The 23,682-nt window shown below is 41.9% G+C and overlaps 1 protein-coding gene across 2 annotated transcripts in view; it reads right to left on the bottom strand.

Annotated features, from left to right (window-relative positions):
* LOC110376245 (HEAT repeat-containing protein 5B) overlaps window positions 1–23,682 on the bottom strand; it is a 38,077-nt gene that overhangs the window by 2,060 nt on the left and 12,335 nt on the right. The window contains exons 12-40 of one of the 2 annotated variants that reach the window (XM_064040834.1): window positions 17,471–17,659; window positions 16,425–16,543; window positions 15,801–15,937; window positions 15,215–15,402; window positions 14,705–14,799; window positions 14,055–14,215; window positions 13,318–13,492; window positions 12,709–12,848; window positions 12,109–12,235; window positions 11,544–11,733; window positions 10,424–10,572; window positions 9,890–10,028; window positions 9,365–9,547; window positions 8,860–8,978; window positions 8,366–8,477; window positions 7,787–7,968; window positions 7,175–7,299; window positions 6,748–6,868; window positions 6,271–6,562; window positions 5,671–5,832; window positions 5,199–5,297; window positions 4,980–5,103; window positions 4,481–4,632; window positions 3,800–4,099; window positions 3,001–3,210; window positions 1,659–1,798; window positions 880–1,090; window positions 473–487; window positions 209–354 (exon numbers count right to left, since the gene is read on the bottom strand). In XM_064040834.1, the coding sequence (XP_063896904.1) occupies window positions 209–354; window positions 473–487; window positions 880–1,090; window positions 1,659–1,798; window positions 3,001–3,210; window positions 3,800–4,099; window positions 4,481–4,632; window positions 4,980–5,103; window positions 5,199–5,297; window positions 5,671–5,832; window positions 6,271–6,562; window positions 6,748–6,868; window positions 7,175–7,299; window positions 7,787–7,968; window positions 8,366–8,477; window positions 8,860–8,978; window positions 9,365–9,547; window positions 9,890–10,028; window positions 10,424–10,572; window positions 11,544–11,733; window positions 12,109–12,235; window positions 12,709–12,848; window positions 13,318–13,492; window positions 14,055–14,215; window positions 14,705–14,799; window positions 15,215–15,402; window positions 15,801–15,937; window positions 16,425–16,543; window positions 17,471–17,659 (4,502 nt within the window). The remainder of the gene's footprint in view (window positions 1–208; window positions 355–472; window positions 488–879; window positions 1,091–1,658; window positions 1,799–3,000; window positions 3,211–3,799; window positions 4,100–4,480; window positions 4,633–4,979; window positions 5,104–5,198; window positions 5,298–5,670; window positions 5,833–6,270; window positions 6,563–6,747; window positions 6,869–7,174; window positions 7,300–7,786; window positions 7,969–8,365; window positions 8,478–8,859; window positions 8,979–9,364; window positions 9,548–9,889; window positions 10,029–10,423; window positions 10,573–11,543; window positions 11,734–12,108; window positions 12,236–12,708; window positions 12,849–13,317; window positions 13,493–14,054; window positions 14,216–14,704; window positions 14,800–15,214; window positions 15,403–15,800; window positions 15,938–16,424; window positions 16,544–17,470; window positions 17,660–23,682) is intronic. The other variant, XM_064040835.1, reaches the window with a different exon arrangement.

Raw genomic sequence — 23,682 nt, 5'->3', positions numbered from 1 at the left:
ACACAGTCTATCAAAGTTAATTTCTTTAATTATATTTTTCATACTCCAATTACAATAGTATACTGAGGCTTAGTAATTACAAATCATGCTTTCCAAACACTCAGGATGGGATTTATGTTATTTACTTTACTTAATGAACTACATGAAATAAAAAAAAATATTCCTTGCATGTATATGATAAATGTTATATATAATATGATATAAATACCTGTGGATGCTTCGGTCCGACTTTAGTAAGCCAGTGTAACGCGAACTCGTGCAACGCTCGTACGTGCGGCGGAGCGCGTTGCAACTCCGCACCCTCGCGTAAGTACGATATCACTATCGGTACTAATAGCCACAGCATTTTGATACCTATACACATTGAAATAGGATTCATTATTATACGACGATTTTTGACTAATATTTTAAAAGTGCAGAACATGTAAGATGATGATGATGAGAATTAAAGTAAAGTGTGGGTTTTTTTTACCTTTGGGGCCCTCTTCTATAGCAGCATATAAAATAAAGTTTGGTATAAGTGTATTTTACAATGAGGCAGTGATTATTAGAACATAGTCATTGATCAGAAAGTTACTAAGAACACGGTATGATAGGCGTGGATTGAATAGATGACACGTGATCAATTGACAATTTTGCATTTGCTATCTTGCGTGAAGACAAACAATAAGCACAGCTACATTTTCTCCCGACATTTTAAGTTTATATTCGATACCTACAGTTTTTAATTGTTTATTTAGTTTTAGCATAAAAATCACACGCTCTATTCACACACGAATTTGACATCACTTGCATGGGCTTATATCAAAATGCTATTGATTATACCTCATTTGAAATCCTTCATAACCATAGCACCAGCTCAAAAAAAAACAAACTCACGTGCAGAATCCGGTGCAGCATTAACCAGCTCATCCAACGCCGCGAAAGCCGCAATCGCAGCTTTAGTATGGGACATGTCGGTAGGTCTGCGGGCGGCGGCCGCGCGAGCGATGACGCGGGCGGCCAGGCCTCGCGCCCACCACGACACGCATGACGCTGAGGCACTGCTCGACCACACCGAGCGGAGCACGGAGCAGCATGACGAGAACGTCTGCAGACAGGCAGGTCATGTTACAAGAATTGAACGGAGGACTGAACAACGTGAGGAGAAAGTCTGTTGGGAAAAGGTTTCTCATGGCAGAAGTCTACTTAAAAAAAGTCGTGGTGGCCTAATGGGCAAAGAACCAACCGCCCAAGTATGAGGGCGCGGGATTCCAAGTCAGGCAAGTACCAATACAAATTTTCTAAGTTTGTATGTACTTTCTAAGAATCTCTTAGACACCAATGACTGTGTTTCGGATGGCACGTCAAACTGTAGGTGTAGGTCCCGGCTGTCATTGAACAATTTGAACATCCTTGACAGTCGTTACGGTTAGTCAGAAGCCAGTAAGTCTGACACCGGGTTGCCTGGGTAACTGGGTTGAGGCGGGCAGATAGGGCAGTCGCCCCTTGTAAAGCGCTGGTACTCAGCTACATCCGGTTAGACTGGAAGCCGTACTCAACATAGTTGAGGAAAAGGCTCGGAGGATGATGATGGAAGATGTCTACTTCGTCTATGCGCTGGTCCGGCTCGTCTGTATGGAGGGAGGATGATATCGGCACTGTATATAAGTAACTACCTCGTTATCATTGGTCTCGAGGCACTGTCGGAAGTGGTTGATGCAGGGGTAGTGCAGCGGCGGCGCGGGCGCGGCTCGGTTCAGCACCACCGCCATGCCGCGGGCGCCTATCACTGGTTCTATGCGCTGGTCTGGCTCGTCTGTACGGAAAGAGATTTTAGTTATGTAAATATAAAAAAAAAAACACATGTACCATCGACCAATGATACGTACGACCCACTTAGCAAGTCGAATTTCGACCTTATTGCATTCGATTTTCTCTCCGAAAATTTGCTTAGGACGGGTCATAAATAAGGTGGATGGTTGATTGTACACAAATCTACACTTTACTCTAGCGCTGTAGTGTATGCTACAGACACTCACCACTCTTGACCCTCTCCACCAGCTTGGCGAGAGCACTCTGCAGCAGCTGAGCGTGCTGCGTGCGCGTGTGCTCGTGCACAGACACTCACCACTCTTGACCCTCTCCACCAGCTTGGCGAGAGCACTCTGCAGCAGCTGAGCGTGCTGCGTGCGCGTGTGCTCGTGCACAGACACTCACCACTCTTGACCCTCTCCACCAGCTTGGCGAGAGCACTCTGCAGCAGCTGAGCGTGCTGCGTGCGCGTGTGCTCGTGCACAGACACTCACCACTCTTGACCCTCTCCACCAGCTTGGCGAGAGCACTCTGCAGCAGCTGAGCGTGCTGCGTGCGCGTGTGCTCGTGCACAGACACTCACCACTCTTGACCCTCTCCACCAGCTTGGCGAGAGCACTCTGCAGCAGCTGAGCGTGCTGCGTGCGCGTGTGCTCGTGCACAGACACTCACCACTCTTGACCCTCTCCACCAGCTTGGCGAGAGCACTCTGCAGCAGCTGAGCGTGCTGCGTGCGCGTGTGCTCGTGCACAGACACTCACCACTCTTGACCCTCTCCACCAGCTTGGCGAGAGCACTCTGCAGCAGCTGAGCGTGCTGCGTGCGCGTGTGCTCGTGCACAGACACTCACCACTCTTGACCCTCTCCACCAGCTTGGCGAGAGCACTCTGCAGCAGCTGAGCGTGCTGCGTGCGCGTGTGCTCGTGCACAGACACTCACCACTCTTGACCCTCTCCACCAGCTTGGCGAGAGCACTCTGCAGCAGCTGAGCGTGCTGCGTGCGCGTGTGCTCGTGCACAGACACTCACCACTCTTGACCCTCTCCACCAGCTTGGCGAGAGCACTCTGCAGCAGCTGAGCGTGCTGCGTGCGCGTGTGCTCGTGCACAGACACTCACCACTCTTGACCCTCTCCACCAGCTTGGCGAGAGCACTCTGCAGCAGCTGAGCGTGCTGCGTGCGCGTGTGCTCGTGCACAGACACTCACCACTCTTGACCCTCTCCACCAGCTTGGCGAGAGCACTCTGCAGCAGCTGAGCGTGCTGCGTGCGCGTGTGCTCGTGCACGCGCACGGCGCGGCACTCGGCGGCTCGCTGCAGCAGCACCACGCCGGCCTCGGCGGCTGCACCCGAGCCTTTGCTCTCGCGGAGGATCTCCGTCGCTAGGTACAGGATGGTTGGTAGGATTGAGAGGGCTCCTGCAACAAAAAAGTATATATTAGACGTGGTGAAAATGAGCCATTGACCTTAGCGTTCCTGCACGCGCCGTCACCGCGCCGCCGCCGCGCGCGTTCCGTACGTTGGATTCAGTCCATTGCCGGCCGCTTAGCCACGTGCACGTGCGTAACGGCGCGGCGCGGTGACGGCACCGTGGCACGCTTATGCCGAAATAAATATAATCCTTATTTCACGATTGTCAACCTATTTAGTATATCGGGTGTGTCTTACCTAATCACATTAAATTAAATACGTTAATATACTGGTTAATATATGACGATTAGCACAAATAAAAAATAATATACGTAAAAATAAAAAATAAAACTGAATTTTTCAAACAAACGATGTTGTAAATTATGAAAACGAAAAATGACTCCTGTGGCTAAACCACTGAATGGATTAGGTTATTTTTTTTACAATTCGCCATAGAATTTAATGGTGATTAGGTACGACACACTCGATATACATATCACTAAAATCGTGTAATCGTAAATAACCAATATTTTAACTTATTCCTATTCAATTTTTACTTATTTTTATCCAAATAAAAAAGACCAAAAACCAACTCACCCTGAGGACTCGTCAAACTCGGAAGCTCGGACATAGCCGAAAGACTTTTCACCAACAAGGTATCCCCATGGACGCCCAATCCTTTGGGTACGCCGATGACACCCACGGCACCCCCATGTTTCTTCGGCGACAGATTCGGTAGCCTCCGTACGAGGAGACAGAGACAGGCCTCCAGACATGCGAAGACTACGGACTTGCCGGGGGGCAGGTCGCCAGTGGGACCCCCCTCGCCTAGTGTGTGAACCACTTCGAGAACTGATTGGGGCGTCGACCCGTCAGTTGCTTCGTTTGGTGCTAGTTCTGGAAAAGTTAGGGGTTAGCTTTACAGTATTAAAAAATAAGATATGTGACAGGTGCTTGCATGATCTTTCTATCACACAAACAATAAGTACGGAATTTCAACCTTGTAGAACAATCATGCTCGATCATGTAGGAATTTTGAATGTGAAGGATAAAGCTGTCAAATCAATTTCGCATTATGAAGTTATATACTGGTGAAGTTATACATAAACAGAGACATCAAATAGCTAACTTCATCTGGGCTAAGTAATTTGACTTTCAGGTAAGGTAGCTGAATATCACATTTAGAATATAAAATAACTATGATGTTCAGCGAAAAATTTGGGTTTCGTAAAAGATGTAAATCCTCTCTGTTACACAGTTGTAATATATATTTGTTACCTTTAATCTTAGCCTGCATACTAGCATGTAGTTGCTCCCTAGCGCCATCTATGACGAGTCGGAGCACGTCGGCGGCCAGTAGCAATGCTTCAATGCTCTCTTGAGTTAATCCAGTGCGGTGGATTATTTGGCACAGCTCGATGGCTAGAGATCTGAGAATTATCATACATTGAAACAAAATCAAAAGTAAGTAGGCTGAAAATCAGCACTTTTTGAACGTCAAATCCACAAAAGACAACCCCCAAAACGCCCGCCCGAATTGTAGTTACATACATATAGGTTTCCATACATATTCTTTTACATACATATATTTTTGAATACCTATACTTTTACGGGAAAGATTATGATGATGTATAAATAAAAGAAGAATTTATTTGAACAAAATATCAAATGTGAAAGGTTCATTGCCGACTTAGAAATTGTCAATAAACTTTACATAAGAGCGAAGGCTAATATCAGTATTTCGTTATTGACCTTACAAAGCCATATTGTCACATACCTGTCTTTCAGCAACCTGGCTCTATTTTCAGGGGCATCTAGTAGCGTAACCAAAGACAATAGAACTGAGATTATATTCTCATCGGTCATGTCACGTTGTGCACACAAGGCTTCCGTACAAATACCTAGAAGGAAAAAAAATACGATTTTAGAACTGTTCATGCAAGAAATGAATTAATAATAAATGGGAGGGAATGGATTACGGGAAATAAGTTCTTACCGAATAATAAATGGAATCTCTCGTCAACGGGCTCGAAAAATTCAAAGTTTCCGTTCTCAGTCTTCGACGATCTATTGTCTAAAGCGCCTTCTGTTTTATCTGTAAACATTCATTTTATGTATTTATTCTGTTGATAAAATAATCACTTACGAAACTTTGTACGTTAATCTCGATGATCTGAAGGATTTTAATGCTTCATGAACCATGGTTTTATTTTTAATTTTACTAGGAGTTTTCCAGGATTTTAGTAACAATGCGAAGCAATGCCGTAGTTTTTACGTGACAGTGCGACAAATACACAAAGTTACTTTCGCACACACATACGTCACAGAAAAAGAACTAAAGTCGTTAGAGGCCGCTATCAACACTTCCCTCAACACTTTGACTTTGATTTTAAAGGTTTTATATTGAAGTAATAATAATATTTGCAAATTAATAGAACAACGCTTGCATATTTATATCCAAAACTTACCAGCAGCATTATCAGTCTGCGGCAATGATATATTAGCATTGAATCGTAACGAAGCAGCATACAGCAGTGACGGCCATGCCCTCGCGTAATGCTGCCGTGACGCTTCCGCTGTCTCTGCTGAGTAGAACGCACCGCCGCCGTGAGGGAGTTGGGAGGCGAATTCTGTAAAACAATACATAATATACTTAAGATCGCAGTTTTCTTTACAAAATGATAAGTTTGTGGAATAATTTGAGGACCATACTTGAAAAGCAAGTTTATTAATTCTTTCAAGATTCTGTGTAAAAGTATAAAAATCACATGCATTCAAATAATCGTGGATCTGAATTAAAATTGTCGCTAAACCTAAAATGTAGCATTAAGAAAACTCGTCTAGAATCATAAACGTTAATCACCTGTTCAAGGCTGATTAACGTTTATTCCAGCATTGCTTGCTGAATATTTTGAATTCGAGTTTGATTGGCGACGTCGGTCTTTATAAGGCCGAACTTCCTTGAGATGTTTGCCATCACATATTACAATTAAAATACTTCTTACATTAATTAAATTGGAATATTCCAAGTCAATTAACAGTTTACACAAATTACAAGTTTCACTTACCCGGCGGTAAACTCAACAGCGCATGATCTTTCAAAGCCGCAATCCAATTCTCCCCCAAGCTCTCTAACTCCGGTTCTACCAACTTCAGCAAACTCTCTCCTTTAGACTCAAAGTCCCCATATTCCTCTTCCTCAGGAGTTTCGGGGGCCGAGTTGTCTATCTGATTGTTGTTTTGTAGTAGCTGGTTCCTCCATTTAGCTAGTTCTGCTCGGTTGTTGAATGGTTTCGTGTCGAGGTGTTTTACATAGCTACCTGGGGCACTGCCGTTGCTGACCATTGCTACTATGTATACCTGAAGATGTAAAAAAATAGACATTATAAATACAGTAAATATACATAGATAGATAAAGGGAATAAAAGTGATGGACAATAATGTGGATGAATATAGTGGAAGAAGGCGACCAAAAAAAAGGTGGACTGTGTAAGAGTATAATAAACCTATTTGATGGTGTAAAAAAAATATTATGTTGAACTTACCTCAGCCCAAGCTTTTAAGATAGAGAGTTTTTCGAGTGTTGCCATGCTTTCGTTGTAAATCAAAGTGGTGTTGCCCTTTGTGTTTAATTTGTCCAAACTGGAGACTAGCAGTTGGTGTACTCTGGAATTTAAAAAAGTCATTTTTTTACCTTTATTATATTACTTTATAATACATACAATATTTAACAACCTGCTTAATGATGATATAATTCTCGCCAAAGTTTATAGCGGCTTGGAAGATCACGTGAGACCTCGTTCTTTCTCTCGTGCGTGAGAAACTAAAGTAACTATATAAGGTATGTATACATAAGGTATATTACAGGCAACGGAAGTGCGCGAGGTGTTTGGTACACATGTACTTATGATCGGAAATAGGTAGTTGTCAAGTTTAGTGAGAACTAAACTAAGTAATAAAATATTAAAATACCTTCTAAGATCATTGATATCTCTCGCCACGCCGCATCCGATCCACGCAGAGCAAACATCGCAAGCAGCCGCTGTCACGTGCGACGCCGTATCCCCTGCGAAGGCTGGTCGAACTGCCGCACCCACCTATTTAAATACACAAAATTATATAGGTATATGTAGTTAGAATATGTATAAGAAATAAATTATAAAAACCAAATAGTAGCTGATGTACAAAAAAAGACAAATAAGTACGTAACCTCTTGTGGGTACGTACTTATTTGTCTTTTTTTATTGCTATTACTTAAAAATCAACAGTTATATTTGGCCTTACAAAAAAAAGGAAAATTCTTCATACAATATTTTCTACAACGCGTGACGAACGTCTGTCTAACTTTTCTGTAGTAAATGTAAAACATGTTTATAGCAAATGGTATGCTGCAGCTTATTTGAATCCATCGTAATTACCAACATAAAAGGGCGATGTCCTACATGGAAAGTTAGAAGTTAGATAGCTACGGTTTTAGGTCATCTATTGAATGCCTGCGCTTGGTACTATTCGGGCAGCAGGTGTCCAAGAAAGTCAGGCTCGGGCGCCAGGCGGACCAGGTCCGACAAGCGCAGAGTACAATACCTGTGCTTGGTACTGCTCCAGCAGCAGGTGTCCGGGGAAGTCAGGCTCGGGAGCCCTGGCGTACTGCTGGATGATCATCTGCAGCGTGTAGAGCCCGCTCAGGCGCAGCGCGTCCGACTCGCCCGTAGCGCCCACGAACGCCATGCGGACCAGGTCCGACAGATGCAGGGATAGGTAGTCTCCTGAAAAGAGGGAGTTTTAATAGGTGAATGGAGTTTTTAAAGCTAGAAAATGATAGTTTTCCCCCGTGTCGGGTTACAAACATACACACACTAACGTACAAAGTTCTATAAGACGAAAACAATATGCAGACAGTTTTAATTTTGTGAACAACTGACGTCACTGTCTTGGGCCTAAAATTAAGACGGAATAGTCATAGGTTTTTATTTAGTAACGTAATGACTATCCCCCAATGCTATAGCTCCAAATATGTAAATTAGAATGCGTGACAAAAAATATCGACAAAATATGTTGTGCTTGTAATTAATGTTACTATAGTAGAGCTGACAAATTACTTCACTTCACAACTTAAAATCAATTATTATTATTATCATAAAAATAAGGCTATATTTTACATACCGTCAGGTTGATTCTGCAGCTTCTCCTTAGCTTTGACGAGGTCGAAGTGAGCGGCGTCGCCGGTCGCCTCGCACGCGCCCATTATCTTCTGTATGCATTCCATTGCGAATACCTAAGACATGGAAATATTGCAGTTTTATTTATGTAGTAATGTAATCTAGAATTTGTTTATACCATACAGGTTAAAATGTGATATTTCATTTTAAAGAAATATCTGTCATAAATGCAGACGCTAGAATTACGCAATAAGTACATGACAGGATACTACCTGGCTAATTTTGCTTTAACCTACTGCATAAAAAAAGGAAGGCATTTAGGGCATTATTTTCCTTAAAAACAAAAAAAGGAATCCGATCACATTGCGGTCTGTCTGGCGTCTGTTCTTCTTTTGTTTAATATAAGTATTCGCGGTTAACTTCGTTATTTATGTAGCCATTTAGGAAATTATTTATTTCTTCAATCTGTAAATTTGTTTCTCAACAAGCTCCACTTACCCTAGTCGGCCATCTTGACTGCACGGCGGGATGTGTGGAGGTCTCAGACTCGGCGTGGAACTCTGCCTGATCATCATCACCTTCGCCGTCGAAGTCTGTCTCTGGATTGTTGCTGTCCTCTGCAAATTATTTTAACTATAGTATTTTTTTTATCCTTATACAACGTAGTTGACTAGGTCAAAAATAAAACCCTTCATCATATTCATTCGGCAAAGCAATCTCAATGTCACTTTCACTTATCGTTCTGATGAAAAATTTGTTTTCAATTAAACAAAATAATGAAAAATATGTAATGTCATAATTCTGATGTTCATTCAAAATAGCTTAGAAAGTAACTGTTTTGACATTTTGAAAAAGTATGTAATACGGCTGAAATTATGAAAATGACTTAGGGACGTCTGCGTTATTTGATTTAACGATAATCCTATTTCTATTTCATTATTATTTCTGATACAATGAATTCCGAAAAAAATATCACTACACAATCTTACAAAAGATACATTACCCAGCCTGATAGTAAGCACTCGCTTCGCCAGCGCCAGCCAGTCGCGCAGATCGCGTCGCGAGGCGGCCGCTAACAGGGCACACGTTAGCGTGTCTCGAGCGTACGACAGAGCCGTCTCGTCGCGTTCGCTGTCGAGAAACGCGAACAACGCACCCGGTAGGCCCGTCTCCGTTATTACGACACCTGGAGAAAGATCATGAATTATAATGATTATCTCTATTTCAAGATGCAGATCCATATCAATGGAAAAAATATTGATTCTCCCCTACGTATTTCTTTGTATACACTCTACGAACTCCCCAATGTATCTCGTATCTCGCGAAACTTTTGCCTTGAAGACGCGGTCACAAATAACGCAGTAAAGTTGCCCTTGCGCATTGTAAGTGAAAAAGACTGAAGTTATCATTAACTTGTACGGTAGACTGCACATCAGTGGTAACTGTCATGCACCTTAACTCAATAGTAATAAGTACGATTTTCCTATAAAACTGTTACCAGTGACCTAAAGTTGACTGTACAACTCACCACAATAAGGCTTGGCGGGTACATGGTCTTTGGCCAAGAGCGCGTGCTTGCACACCTCGGCCGCCTCCTTCTGCGACAACTGACGCAAGCAGCATAATGCCGCGCGACGAACTGTCAGCTCCGAACTTGATAGGTCACGCTGCAAAAAATATGATTAATAATAATCTCTTTCTCTATTGCCCTTTTCTCCCCCTCTCTCTCGTTTACTCTATCTTTCTGTCTTACTTTCCTCCTCTTTCTCTCCCCATTCTTTTTCTCTCTCTCTCTCTCCCTCACTCTCTTTCACTCTAACCCTCCCTCTCTCTCTGACCCTCCCTCTCTTCTTGTTTCTCTCTCCCACTTTACGCACTCAAGCGCCAGACAATACACATAAAAATGCATTTTGTGTTTCTTGTTGCACTTGTGTACCTAAATGTGGTAGTGAGACTCGACATTTCCGAGTTTTTTGTAATTTTCTAGGGAAAACAAGGATTTCAAAGATTTCCACATAGACGAGGTCTACATGTATGTATGTACTCATATGTGTATACGTACACAGAGATGCGGCACGAGTGTGTGCAGGTTGATGTGGTCGGGCGCGAACATCTGCAGCTGCTGCAGGCAGCCCGTCGCCTCCGCCCGCGCCCCCGCGCCGCACTCGCCCAGCGCCGCGCAAGCACATACGAAACGACCTACTGCTACCACTGGGAACAATATTACAAGTAAATTACTGCCTCTTAGAGTCCGATCAGACAGACCGACTCGGAGAGGAGAGCAAATTCTTAACACGTTGAAAATAGGGTACCTTATATATACAACCTTAGTATTTAAATTAAGGTTTATTTTTGTAGTGCACTGCTTTTGTCATTAAGAATGCACGAAGGCGCTGGTGCCGGCGCTGGTGTGAAATAATAAGAGGAGCCGACTAGCTCCGATCGCGTACTTTTCTCGGTCTTGCAGACGTTTAGCTCCGATTGCATCTCACGCAGCCGATCGGAGCTGATTCCAGTATGTGTGAAAAGAAAAATGCGCGCCGATGCTCTCCGAGCCGGTTTGTCTGAACGGACCCTTAGGTCTATACTGGTAGAGATGTCAGCAACCCCAGCGGGGCCCAGCAGGGCCAAGGCCTGCCGGGCTGCGGGTTGTTCGAAAGAGATACCGCGGCCCTGGTACATAAAAGGCCTATGACGGAACACGACGGTTTTTAGTCAGTAAGAGTCTGACACTCCCTCACCGCTGCTAACCCACAGCGGGAGGGGTCATTTGATGATTTTTGACGTCGGAAAAAAAAAAAAAAAAAGGTCTATACTGGTCTTAGTTAGAATAATAAAATCACACCAATAGCATTGTAGTTAAACCAAAAGCAAAATATGGGTTTTGCTAGCTAGCTGGCTAGCTTTATGGTATCGAATATCAACTTATTGACAGGACGATATATTCCGGGCGATTATAGAGACACATATTCTCCGACTATCGTGACTTTGTCATATACTTCGGAAATTCTCCAACAATAGGGCCAATTTTTTAGCGACTTCCCAAAAAGGAGGAAATCTTTCTCCTCTTCTCTACCCGTTTTTTTCAGTTTTTATCGCAAGAAAGCCTTTATTTGACTGTGTTATATAAGTTGCTATCACTAACACACTCTCAAAACATAAAATAAACAACTAACCACTACCTTGTAACTCAGGCCCGACGACAGTAATCAAAGCTGACAGCAGTCGTCCTATACTTCGATGTAAATCCTCCTGAAAGCCGGGGGCACTGAATAATAGCTTCAGAGCTAAGTTCAGAGTAGATTCCACGTGGCCTCGGAACATGGGGCCTGAAGCGTCGGCTAGCACTGAGAGCGCGTGGAGAGACCAAACCTGGGTAAACATCAAAAATTACATTCATAGGAATTATTATTTATGTAAAAAGGAACGTTTTTAAAGTGAAAATGTTTTACAATTGAGCAAAAGATAAAGTTTGCGCACAATTAATCAATGTATGTTGCGAAAAAAGTTCTATTCAAAATCTTTGTACAAAAAATGTTTTCAGTAATTGTGCAAAAAGTTATATTTTGAGCAAACGGTATGAGAATTATGCGCAAAAATAAATCTGTTGCGCAATCCAAATGATGTTTAAAAAATCGGTTCAAAATCTATGTGCGAATTTTGCGCAAAAACCTGTCTTAATTATGTTATCTTTTTAAATTATGTTATCAGTATGCCTTTACACTAAGACTGAATTCCAAAACTCACTTGCAACTCAACAGCCGCCGTATCCTGCGCTAGAGCCCTCAGCACGGGCAGCGCTGCAGCGCTTGACGTCGCGCCCCTGGCTCTTTGTACCGCCCCCACAGCGGCTGCAGCGGCCGCACGAACGGATCTGTAGATTTAATTGTAACGCATATTGTTTATTGGCAAATTCATACACAGATATACATTAACAATAATTATTAGCCCTGTATTACATAGCGCTACAATATGAAGATCGCTAATACTGCATCCGCTCCAATATTTCTTAATGTTTATATTTGCTGATGCACCTTTGACGTCAATAGATTTTTGCAATCTGTTGTTTGCTCAATAAAATGTAAGAATGATCATTCTAATATCCTACTTCGATCTAAAATCATCCATCATTCATTAGGTATAATTTTGTAAAATTGTAACATCATTTCGTTTTTTTTTTTCGACTCTATGATCGCAGAACACGTAATTCCTTTGTAAATAAATCAGTTACAAGCGTACACAACATTCACAGAGAAAGTATAGTCGGCTGCAATTACGTCAAATAGTTTTTTTATTTTTATTAAATACATATCATACAAATTATCAAAAACCAAACAATACAATTACCTATTGACCGCTGTACGCGCTAGGTTTATCACTTTCTCGGAAAGCGCTTGGCTTTCGGCTTCCGTGATGCAGCCGCAGAGTCGGCCGGCACAAGATGCGGCCGCGGCCCGAACCGTTGCGCTGTTGGCTGAGAGGCCGTTCTGGAATGAAAAATACAGATTTTAATTTTTAAAAAACACAGCTCGATTTAACCAAGGTTTTGTTATTATTTTTTTTTTTTTCTAGAGAAAAATTCTGAAATTTCCATGTAGTTGGTTGAACTTTTGCTTTTATGTACAAAAAAATTGAGTGACATATCATTAGATGGGTAGATTATAATCTAATGAACCAAGAGTCGATTATGCCTATATTTTCAAAAAACTATGGATCTCGACACCGCAGTAAAGTCCAGTAAATGTTTATGTATAGTTATTATGTACGTTTAAATTATTTTTACCTTCTTCTTTTTTGCCTTTGCAACACCCTAGCCCATGCCATTAATTGCGGACACAGAGAAAGTGGTGGGTGGTTGGGCGTTTCGGGGACTGTCTTTAGTAAAATTTGACATTCCAAAAGTTATATTTCACAGCAGTTTAAATAAATAATTTTAAGTTTGTGCAAAATACTCACAATAACAAGTTCAGTAGCGATATTCTTGACAGCATCCTGTCCGAGCGAGCTCTTCTGTTCAGCTAATGTCCTTAGCGCTAACAGTAGCGCGGTGTATATGTTAATTTGTATAGCTTCTTGACGAGCCCCTTTAGACATCTTGATGCATTCCGCGAAGTGCTCTAGCATTTGTTGTCTGTGGAATTGGAGAATTGATTTAATGTTGATAGCTTTCTCTGTTCTTAACGTCCTATTTATTTGTTACAACTGCGCTAGACGGCCGCCTGTGTCGGTAAGCATGCCTTAAGTGTTTTTTAACGGTCTCCCTTAGCTAAGTAACAGTAAAAATAATTTAAAAAATTGACGTTAGTCAACTTGTCGTAATCGGTTCCAGATTACTACCACACCCCATGTAAAATTCTCTTTGGAAATTATGATAACCCTGACTGGAAATCATGGCGGTCTTGTCTGGAAATTAATATCACCATTTCAAGACTTACACATTTCTTAATAGACTTGGAGGTACGGATTTCACGTTTCGGATGGCACGGTAAACTGTAGGTCCTAGCTGTCATTGAACATCCTTGGCAGTCGTTACGGGTAGTCAGAAGCCAGTAAGTCTGACGCCGGTCTAGCCAAGGGGTATCGGGTTGCCCGGGTAACTGGATTGAGGAGGTCAGATAGACAGTCGCTTCTTGTTATTTTTCGTTTGGTCGCCCATGACTCGGCTGTTCCCTGAAATATTTGTCGCTACTTGCCTGTGCTTGTTGGCGGCTCGCGCGAGTATCTGCGGGAAGAGCGCGACGGAGGCGTCGATGACGGCCACGCCGAGCGGCTGCGCGCCCGTGGCGCCGCGGTACACGCAGCACGGGTCGTGCTCCAGCGCCGTCGACCCGCGGGCGCTGAGTGCTGAGATCAGCTGCACACAAATCATATTATCTAATAAATCTGATGAAAATCCTAGACAAAGGTCTCAAGGGGTGTTAAAAATAGGTGTAACAGTTAATGGTAATGGAATTCAGTCAATATCATTCATATATCATATACACTGTACTGTAACAAATTACGCTCGGCTGAGTGTGACTTTTATGCCGCAAGTCGCGCGCTAATCGCGACTGTCGCTTGTTGAACTTTTACGCAAAGCACACAGCTTCGCATCGTTTGCAGTCACCCCGAGTAGTATTTAGCGCTGGTATGAATAAGGCTCTTGAGTAAAACGTAGCTGTTCTCTTAAAGGTCAATGACATTCCGAGCTAGTGATCTTGTGTCCGCGCCTGTCTCCATACCCTCCCCACTCCTGACACCCGTTCATGCAAAGTTGAGTTGGACAAATTGGGAAGAATTATATACGTTAAGGAAAAGAGTGATCGGGATTTTATTTATTTTATCGGATTATGTATAGCATTACCTGTTCTTCAATTTCAGCGTGGTCTGTATCGTATATCCAGCCTTCTTCGCCCAAAAGTATTGTGTCGCGTGGATGCATCGCGCTTCGAAGAGTACCTGTTGATAGAAAACACAACTATTATAGTACTGAACTCACAACACAAAGGCGATCTTGCGATCAAAAGATTATCCAACGATTGCCGCGGTCCGTCCATACATCTCGTCATGACAAGTTTTTCCATGTTTCTCTCTGTCTCTTTTATCATTTGTACATCTTTGACAGTCGTTACGAGCCAGAAAGTCTGACGACCAATCTTACTAAGACGTACCGTTCTTTTTAGGTACTTGCGTCGTCAGATGAGCAGACATTCTGGCAAAACTTTGGTGCTCAGCTGCATACGAATACACTGAAAAGGCTAGGCAGAAGATATTCACGGACATAATGGTCTATGTGATGGGCAGTCGTTGACTGGTGGTATAGACTAGTGCTCAGTTAGGTACCGTTAGGGGCAGATATTGTTCGTACACTGACCTGTAGCTACACTAGCGCCACTGGGGTCAGCTGCGCCCGCTAGCTCTGCGGCCAGCAGGCGCAGCAGCGGCGCGGGCGGCGGCGCGGCGGCCGCGCCCAGCCCGCAGCACGCCTGGTACACGCGCAGCCGCAGCAACGCCGCCGGCGCCTTCAGGGCTCCGCCGTATGAGCGGACTACTGTGCTCACGCTGGAAACACAGAAATCGTGGGCATCAAAATAGCTGACAACCCTCCTATTTTCCGTCGATCATCATCAATCATCATCACCATCGAGAAATCATTTAGAGAGTTGCTACCTAATTGCTACCAGCTAACATTAGTTGCTACCAATCGTTACCCTCGTGATTGAAAAAATAATCGAAAGCTAAAGGTAACAGCTATTCTGATATCAGAAGAAATTACGTAATTTCTATTGCGTATTTATTTTTTTTTTACCAAGAGTTGTTACCTAATTGCTACCTTCTGGCATCAACGAAAACGCTCTCACTGTAATATTCCCTAAAATATTTTATCCACTTATACAACAAAAAAAATTAAGAACACTTGCAAATTATTAGTACTAAAGTTATCAATAACCAGCACTTACTTTGTAAGTACAGCGATGGCGCCGTCTATAGGCTGCATGAGACGTTTGGCGGTGTCATCGTTGTTCACTAGTGAAGGACAGTGGATCAGCAGGCTGTGTAACGCCGATAGGGCTCCGGCACGACCTTCCAATGTCACCTGAGAAATTATATACTTTTTATGTAGGAAAAATAAAAAAAAACGACTTTGGCTGAACCGATTTTGATGCGGTTTTCAGCATAGTATTTGTCAGACGATTTATATTAGGCCGGGCCGTGTCCGGGGCGTGGCGTGTACGTGGCTCGTATGGGGCACGGATGTGAAACGTTACATACATTTTGTATGAAGCAGTTTATATTACACAGTGCATGATCCGTGGTCTTTAGAATTTCGTAAAAGCCCGGACACGGCCCGGCCTAATACAAATCATCCCTAACTCAAGTCTGTCTATATTATTCCATTTAATGTAAATAAAAGTTATGATACATAAGAAAATCGCTTCACTTGTACATGAAATTAGCGATTCATTGTGGACAAGATCGAAACGAAACATGCATAAAAAAATTATCGACTATTTTGCTTTTTAAAAATACAGCTGAATTGAAAATCTCTTCCTTTTCTTAAGTCGGGTATAGTACACACTTACCTGCCAAGTAAAAGCATCTCCTCTGGACTTCTCAGATTCCAGCTCTTTGGCTGATCGCGGGAAACTGTTGCGCCATAGAAGTAACATCCTGGGTAATAAGCCACGGACCACAGGTACACCTGATATACGGGAATAGAAGTGTATTATGACAATTGAAAATAGCATGAAATATTATGAAACAACAAAGTAGCATGTTGAAAAAGACGTAGGTTTCTTTAAAAATTGCTTTTAGAATTAGTATGCAATGTGACTGGACATTTTGTAAAGTTAGAATTTGGATTGCTTCACAACCAACATCAGTGACAGAAAATGAGAGTCAAAATGTCGTCCCATTTGAACTACACACCCAGTGAGGAGAGGCGGTAGGATAGCTGCTAAAGCTCCAGAATCATCTCCCGAGCCTTTTCCCAACTATGTTCGTGTCGGCTTCCAGTCTAACCGGATGCAGCCGAGTACCAGTGCTTTACAAAAAGCGAATGCCTGTCTGACCTCCTCAACTCAGTTACCCGGGCAATCCGGTACCCCTTGGTTAGATTGGTGTCAAACTTACTGGCTTCTGACAACCCGTAACGACTGCCAAGAGTGTTCAATGACAGCCTAAAGCTGCTGAATACACTCTTCAAACTTACCCAGAGTACAAATAGCTCCCACAATGAGCCATCCAGCATTAGTCCTAGCCGCAGTCAACCGGCTGCTCTGTCCAGCAGACCTGAGCAGTTGTTCAGCGGCATTGAAAGCCACCTTGCCTCTGCCGTGAGGAACACCGAAAGGGGATAGTCGGTAGGATAGCTGCTAAAGCTGCTGAATCATCTACCGAGCCTTTTCCCAACTAGTTGGGGTCGGCTTCCAGTCTAACCGGATTCAGCTGAGTACCAGTGCTTTACAGGGAGCGATTGCCTATCTGACCTCCTCAACCCATTTACCCGGGCAACCCGATACCCCTTGGTTACACTGGTGTCAGACTTACTGGCTTCTGACTACCCGAAACGACTGCCAATAGTGTTCAATGACAGCCTAAAGCCGCTGAATATCCTTTTCAAACTTACCAAGAGTACAAATAGCTCCCACAATAAGCCATCCAGCATTAGTCCTGGCGGCAGTCAACCGGCTACTCTGTCCAGCAGACCTGAGCAGTTGTTCAGCGGCATTGAAAGCCACCTTGCCTCTGCCGTGAGGGACACCCAGTGGGGAGAGACGGACCGCGCCGAGGATTGCTGCTAAGGCTGCTGAATATCCTGGAAGGAAGATGAGGAAATTAGTGTATTCGTTTACTGATATCTATACTAATATTATAAAGCGGAAAACTTTGTTTGTTTGTTCGGTTGCAATGAATAGGCTCAAAAACTACTGGACCGTTTTTAAAAATTCTTTCACCATTCGAAAGCTACATTATCCACGAGTAACATAGGCTATATTTTACCCCGGTACGGGCAGTAGTTACCACGGGACGCGGGTGAAACCGCGGGAAAACGGCTAGTTTTATATATGACAGATTTTTTTTTCCTGTCATCTTTCTTAATTGTGTATGTCGGCGCGTCATCGCCGTCGTCACCACGATCACACATTATATCCACCAAAAAGTTCACACACCAACACACACAATTAAATAGGGGAACAAAAATTATAATAAAAAGGACTTACTCCGACTTAAGTTGTTTATTCACTGCTGAGCGAAACAAGAATGAATCCTAATGGCCACATTGCGGCCTTTTTATACCGATTTTTGACAATCAAAAAGAGCGGGAATGTTAAAAGTATTACAATACCTACAATCAACCAATCAGAAACGCTAGCGAATCAAAATAAGCTCTAATATTATGAATTTAATACAAAAACGGAAATACGAAAGAAACACAAGAATTAAAATAAAATCCTACTATTAAATTAAAATAATACAAACGGAAACATGGTTGAAATCAAATTGAAGACTTATTCAGGTATAAAATATAAACGGAAACACAATTTTAAATCTACAGACATACTAATATTAATTATTAATCACAGTCGGAAACACTTGTAATATCACGAACGGAAATACAGTTGTAGTCAAAAGAAAGATTTACAAAATAATTAAATTAAATCGTAAACGGAAGTTCAAAACAAAAACTTAATAAATTTAAATCAAACGGAAGTTCAAAATAAAATAAATACTAAATTTAACAAAGCTGTCAAAACAAATACCAATATAAAAACGGAAATGACAATAAAAATTACTTGCAACATTATAATTATCGGTAGTTGACACAAAATAATTACAATTTAAATAAAAATATTAGTTTCGCGCCCATACGGCCATTCTGATCCAGCGCGCTCTCTGCGCTGCACAAGTTAAATAGATATGGCCCATGTAGGGTCAACCTCTTTGCATGGCATCACCCGCCTTGGATCTAGCCATATCACATGGCATCACCCGCCTGGGATCTAGCCCAAAATCACTGACTTGGCATCACCCGCCTTGGATCTAGCCATATCACATGGCATCACCCGCCTGGGATCTAGCCCTTAGACCGGGAATAAGGATACGCATGGTGGCCAGCCAGCGCTTAAGGAAGGAAAGGTGGATAGGTAATTTAATCATTATCGGCCCATACGGTCGGTTCATTATTATCATCACAATTATCCATAAATGGATCATTTTGGGCCAGAGGTGCTGGTCTCAAAAAATCATGACTAGCGATCTTTTCAGAACAACCCCGCAAATTGACATGTTTTACTTTGTAACGATTATTTGGCAGAACCTCTAGAACTTCCATAGGGCCTTCATATTTAGGACCAAGCTTAGTTGTATGTCTTTCATGTTTATGCATTAAGACAAAATCTCCAACTTTAAAAGGATTTATATGAGCTTTACCTTTATCAAATCTTAATTTATCCCGAAATGATCGCTCGTCCATCCTTAATTTACACAACGATCTTACAGCATTAAGGTCATCGATTGGTTCATCGCTGTCAATTTGTAAGAGCTTAATACCTGGTGGTGAACATTTTTTCCCAAATAGCAACTCCATTGGAGATATTCCCGTACTTTTAGAAATGGTAGAGTTAATAGCCAACTGTAAATCTCGGATAGCACTATGCCAAGGTTTATTAAGCTCTACAACTGACATATTATCTTTGATTATTTTCATAATACGTTCCACCTGTCCGTTTGCCCGACTAGCGCCTTTAGCTACTACGTGATGTTCAATACCGAAACGCTGACAAAAGTTTTTAAAGTCAGCTGAGGTCATACTTTTGTCCTGGTCCGTTATAAGTCTATTGGGGGTACCAAATATAGAAATTACTTCTTGTAAACAAGATATAGCTGTATTTGACGTTCTATCAGTAGTGTAAATTAAATGCGTGTATTTAGTAAAAGCGTCTATAAATACAAATGCATATTCAGTGTTGTTACGTTTACCATTCATACGCCCGGTTATGTCAGCATGGATGGTGTGAAAAGGAATAGCGATTTTGTCTATAGGATGGAGAGTGACCTGTTTGGCACCGGACATACCTTTTCGAATTCTACAACTTACACAATTTTCAGTAAACTTTCGAACTAATTTTGACATGTTTGGGAACCAATACTGTTCTCTTATTTTAGCGAGTACTTTTTCCCAGCTAAAATGCTGAAGGCTATCGTGATAATGAGAAATAAGATTCCATCTGTAATTTTGTGGCACTATAATAAGTTTACGAGTTTTATTATCAATTTGAACTTTACGTCGTAAAAGTTTATCTTGTGATATTATATAAGTGTCTGCTATGTCTTTTGGAATTGTATCGGACCCCAGTTGTTCTACTATGTTTTTAAGAACAGGGTCTCTTTTTTGTTCGATAAGTAGCCAGTTATGATCTAACGTAGAGGAGTTTACTGAAAATTGTAAAGAGCTATTTTCGCTATGAATTTTATTATCTTCGCGCTCTACGGGATTCCGGCTAAAGAAGTCAGCATGAGAAAGTCGGTCACCCTTCCTATACTCAATATCAAATTGGAAATTTTGCAAAAACGCCCACCAGCGGTGAACTCTGGGCGTCAGTTCTCTTTTTGTTCTAGATGCTTTAAGTGAATTACAATCTGTTACGACTTTGAAACATCTACCGTATAAAAAATGGCGAAAATGTTTAATGGCTTTAACTACAGCCAATGTTTCGAGCTCATATGAGTGATATCTGCTCTCAGCATTGGTTGTTCGCATACTGAAATAGCCTACAACATGAGGATTATTATCATGGCGTTGAATTAGAACAGCACCATAACCAAGAGAACTAGCGTCTGTATGGAGTTCACATGGTAAGTCGGGATTAAAAATTGTCAAGAGTGGGGAGGATGTCAATCTAGAAATTATTTCATTCCTAGCATTTTCCTGACGTTCTGTCCACTTCCAAGGTACGCCCGTTTTAGTTAACTCGTATAAAGGAGACATAATTTTCGAAAAGTTTGGAACAAATTTCCTGAAGTAACCAGCTAAACCATTAAACTGACGCAACTCCTTAACGTTTTTCGGCACCGAGGTCTTAGAGAGTGCATCTATTTTCCTACTGCTTGGCCTAACGGTTCCGTTTTCTACTATATTTCCTAAATATTCAACAGATTTTTTTAGAAAGGAGCACTTTTTAATATTTAAAGAAAAACCAGCGTTAGTTAACCTTTCTAAAACGAGTTGTAGATTAGTTAATCCTTCCTCTACGGTGGCAGATATTACAAGCACATCGTCGATATAAACTAAAGCAATTTTATCTCTATAGTCACCTAACGCATTATTAATGGCACGCTGGTAGACAGACGGTGCATTACAAAGTCCAAAAGGCATGCGTAAAAATTCATATTGGCCATCGGGTGTAACGAACGCTGTTTTTTCAATGGATTCGACTGAAATAGGTATTTGGTAAAATCCTGCAGTCATATCTAAACAAGTAAAATATCGAGCTGTACCTAACTTATCTATCTGATCGGCAATAAGAGGCAGTGGGAAATTATCCCTAACAGTATTTGCATTCAATTCACGAAAATCTATACACAACCTATCAGACCCATCCTTTTTTTTAACTAATAGAATAGGGCTGCTGAAAGGAGATGAACTGTCTCGAATTATACCATTTTGTTTAAGGTCATCAATTATTTCCTTAACTTTTTCACGTTCTATTGGTGATAATCTGTATGGCCTACGTTGCACAATTTTATCTGGATTCTTTAATCTAATGCTTAACTGACCGGTTTTAACCTCTGAAACTTTGTTACCAGAAGTAAAATTGTCTTTGAATTTTTCCAAAACTACATTTAATTTCTCCAATAAATTAGGGTCATCGATGTCGGTATTTAGTTTTGTTTCCGAATCTGACAAGGTACATTCATTAACAATCATGTTTCTAGTTACAGTTAATTTTGAATTTGATAATGTAATAGCAAGTCCAGGAATTTGAACTAAATTATAGCCTATTAAAATATCAAACTGGATTTGATGATCTTCCATAATGAACAGCTCTAGCTCTACAGTTACTTGATCTATCTCAACAATAGCCAATATACTTTGAGAACACATAACATCAATGCCACCAATTCCGGTAAAAATTGTGCTGACAGATTTTCTTTTGCCTGGAATCGAACCAGAAATACTTTTTCGTACTAACGAACAGTCTGCACCAGAATCAAATAAACAAGAATAGGTATTAGCTCCAATTTTGACGGTAGTCATACATCTATTTATAGGGCCACAGAAATTTACTTGTGGTTTGGATTTCTCATCATTCTGCTTACGAAAACAGTTTTTCTCTAAATGTCCCTTTTTATGGCAATATTTACACTCTACTGATCTACGATCGGGCGTAACCTGAGAAGCGGACGTTGCAGGTGGATTTAACTCTGAAGCTACCGAATTTCCCTTACAATCACGCATGAGGTGACCTGGCTTTCTACATCTAAAGCAAATATTTGTGGCAGTTGCGGGTATTTCGAAAGGTCTGGGCTTTTTGTTGGGAGGATTTTTGTCCGTACTGTTGTCAGTCTTTGGTCGGTCGCGTTTGCGGTAAGTTTTTAAAACGGAAACTAGTTTGGGCAAAGAGTCAGGCGTATTACGTAACAATTCACATTTTATGAAATCAGGGTAGATACCAGTAATAAGAGCATCAATTACCTCGGCATCCGTTGCTTCAGGCCGCACACGCTTAAACAGCGTCCATCCCGTAGTCGCGTAGTCCGCGTAGCTGCTCGCCTGCTCCGACGTGAAGTTGCGCCACCGCTGGACGTCGTCAGCATAGCGGAATTCTTCTCCAAATGTCTGGATCAGGTCCTGTTTCACTTGCTCCCATGTAGTGGACTGCAGTGACCATGTGTCGGCCCAAGTCTTCGCTCTTCCCTTTAACTGCAGAATCGCCTTCATACGAGCTTCGTGGGGCGATATACCAATCGTTGAAATTGTTTGGTCAACGTTGGCACACCAGTCCCTGATGTCATGTGATCTGACATCTGGGTCAAAGGGTGGTAGGTAGAAGGTACCACGGTCCCGAGACGGTGCTGGAGCTGCATTTAGCGCAGCAGTCACAGCGCTAGAGGCGGCGCTGGATGCAGCCTGCTTCGTTATGGAGGTTACGAGGCTCATCACTTGTTCCAGAGAGAAGGTGGGGTCTGGCTGCGTAGCCGGGGCTAGCTTGCGGGCCCTGGTTCCGGAAGACCTCAACAAGGGCGAGGTAGATCCCACCGCTGCTGTCGGCGCGTCATCGCCGTCGTCACCACGATCACACATTATATCCACCAAAAAGTTCACACACCAACACACACAATTAAATAGGGGAACAAAAATTATAATAAAAAGGACTTACTCCGACTTAAGTTGTTTATTCACTGCTGAGCGAAACAAGAATGAATCCTAATGGCCACATTGCGGCCTTTTTATACCGATTTTTGACAATCAAAAAGAGCGGGAATGTTAAAAGTATTACAATACCTACAATCAACCAATCAGAAACGCTAGCGAATCAAAATAAGCTCTAATATTATGAATTTAATACAAAAACGGAAATACGAAAGAAACACAAGAATTAAAATAAAATCCTACTATTAAATTAAAATAATACAAACGGAAACATGGTTGAAATCAAATTGAAGACTTATTCAGGTATAAAATATAAACGGAAACACAATTTTAAATCTACAGACATACTAATATTAATTATTAATCACAGTCGGAAACACTTGTAATATCACGAACGGAAATACAGTTGTAGTCAAAAGAAAGATTTACAAAATAATTAAATTAAATCGTAAACGGAAGTTCAA

Source organism: Helicoverpa armigera, chromosome 23, assembly GCF_030705265.1.
Source record: "Helicoverpa armigera isolate CAAS_96S chromosome 23, ASM3070526v1, whole genome shotgun sequence".
Classification (NCBI taxonomy): Eukaryota; Metazoa; Arthropoda; class Insecta; order Lepidoptera; family Noctuidae; genus Helicoverpa; species Helicoverpa armigera.
This window is presented reverse-complemented; position numbering and strand designations above follow the sequence as displayed.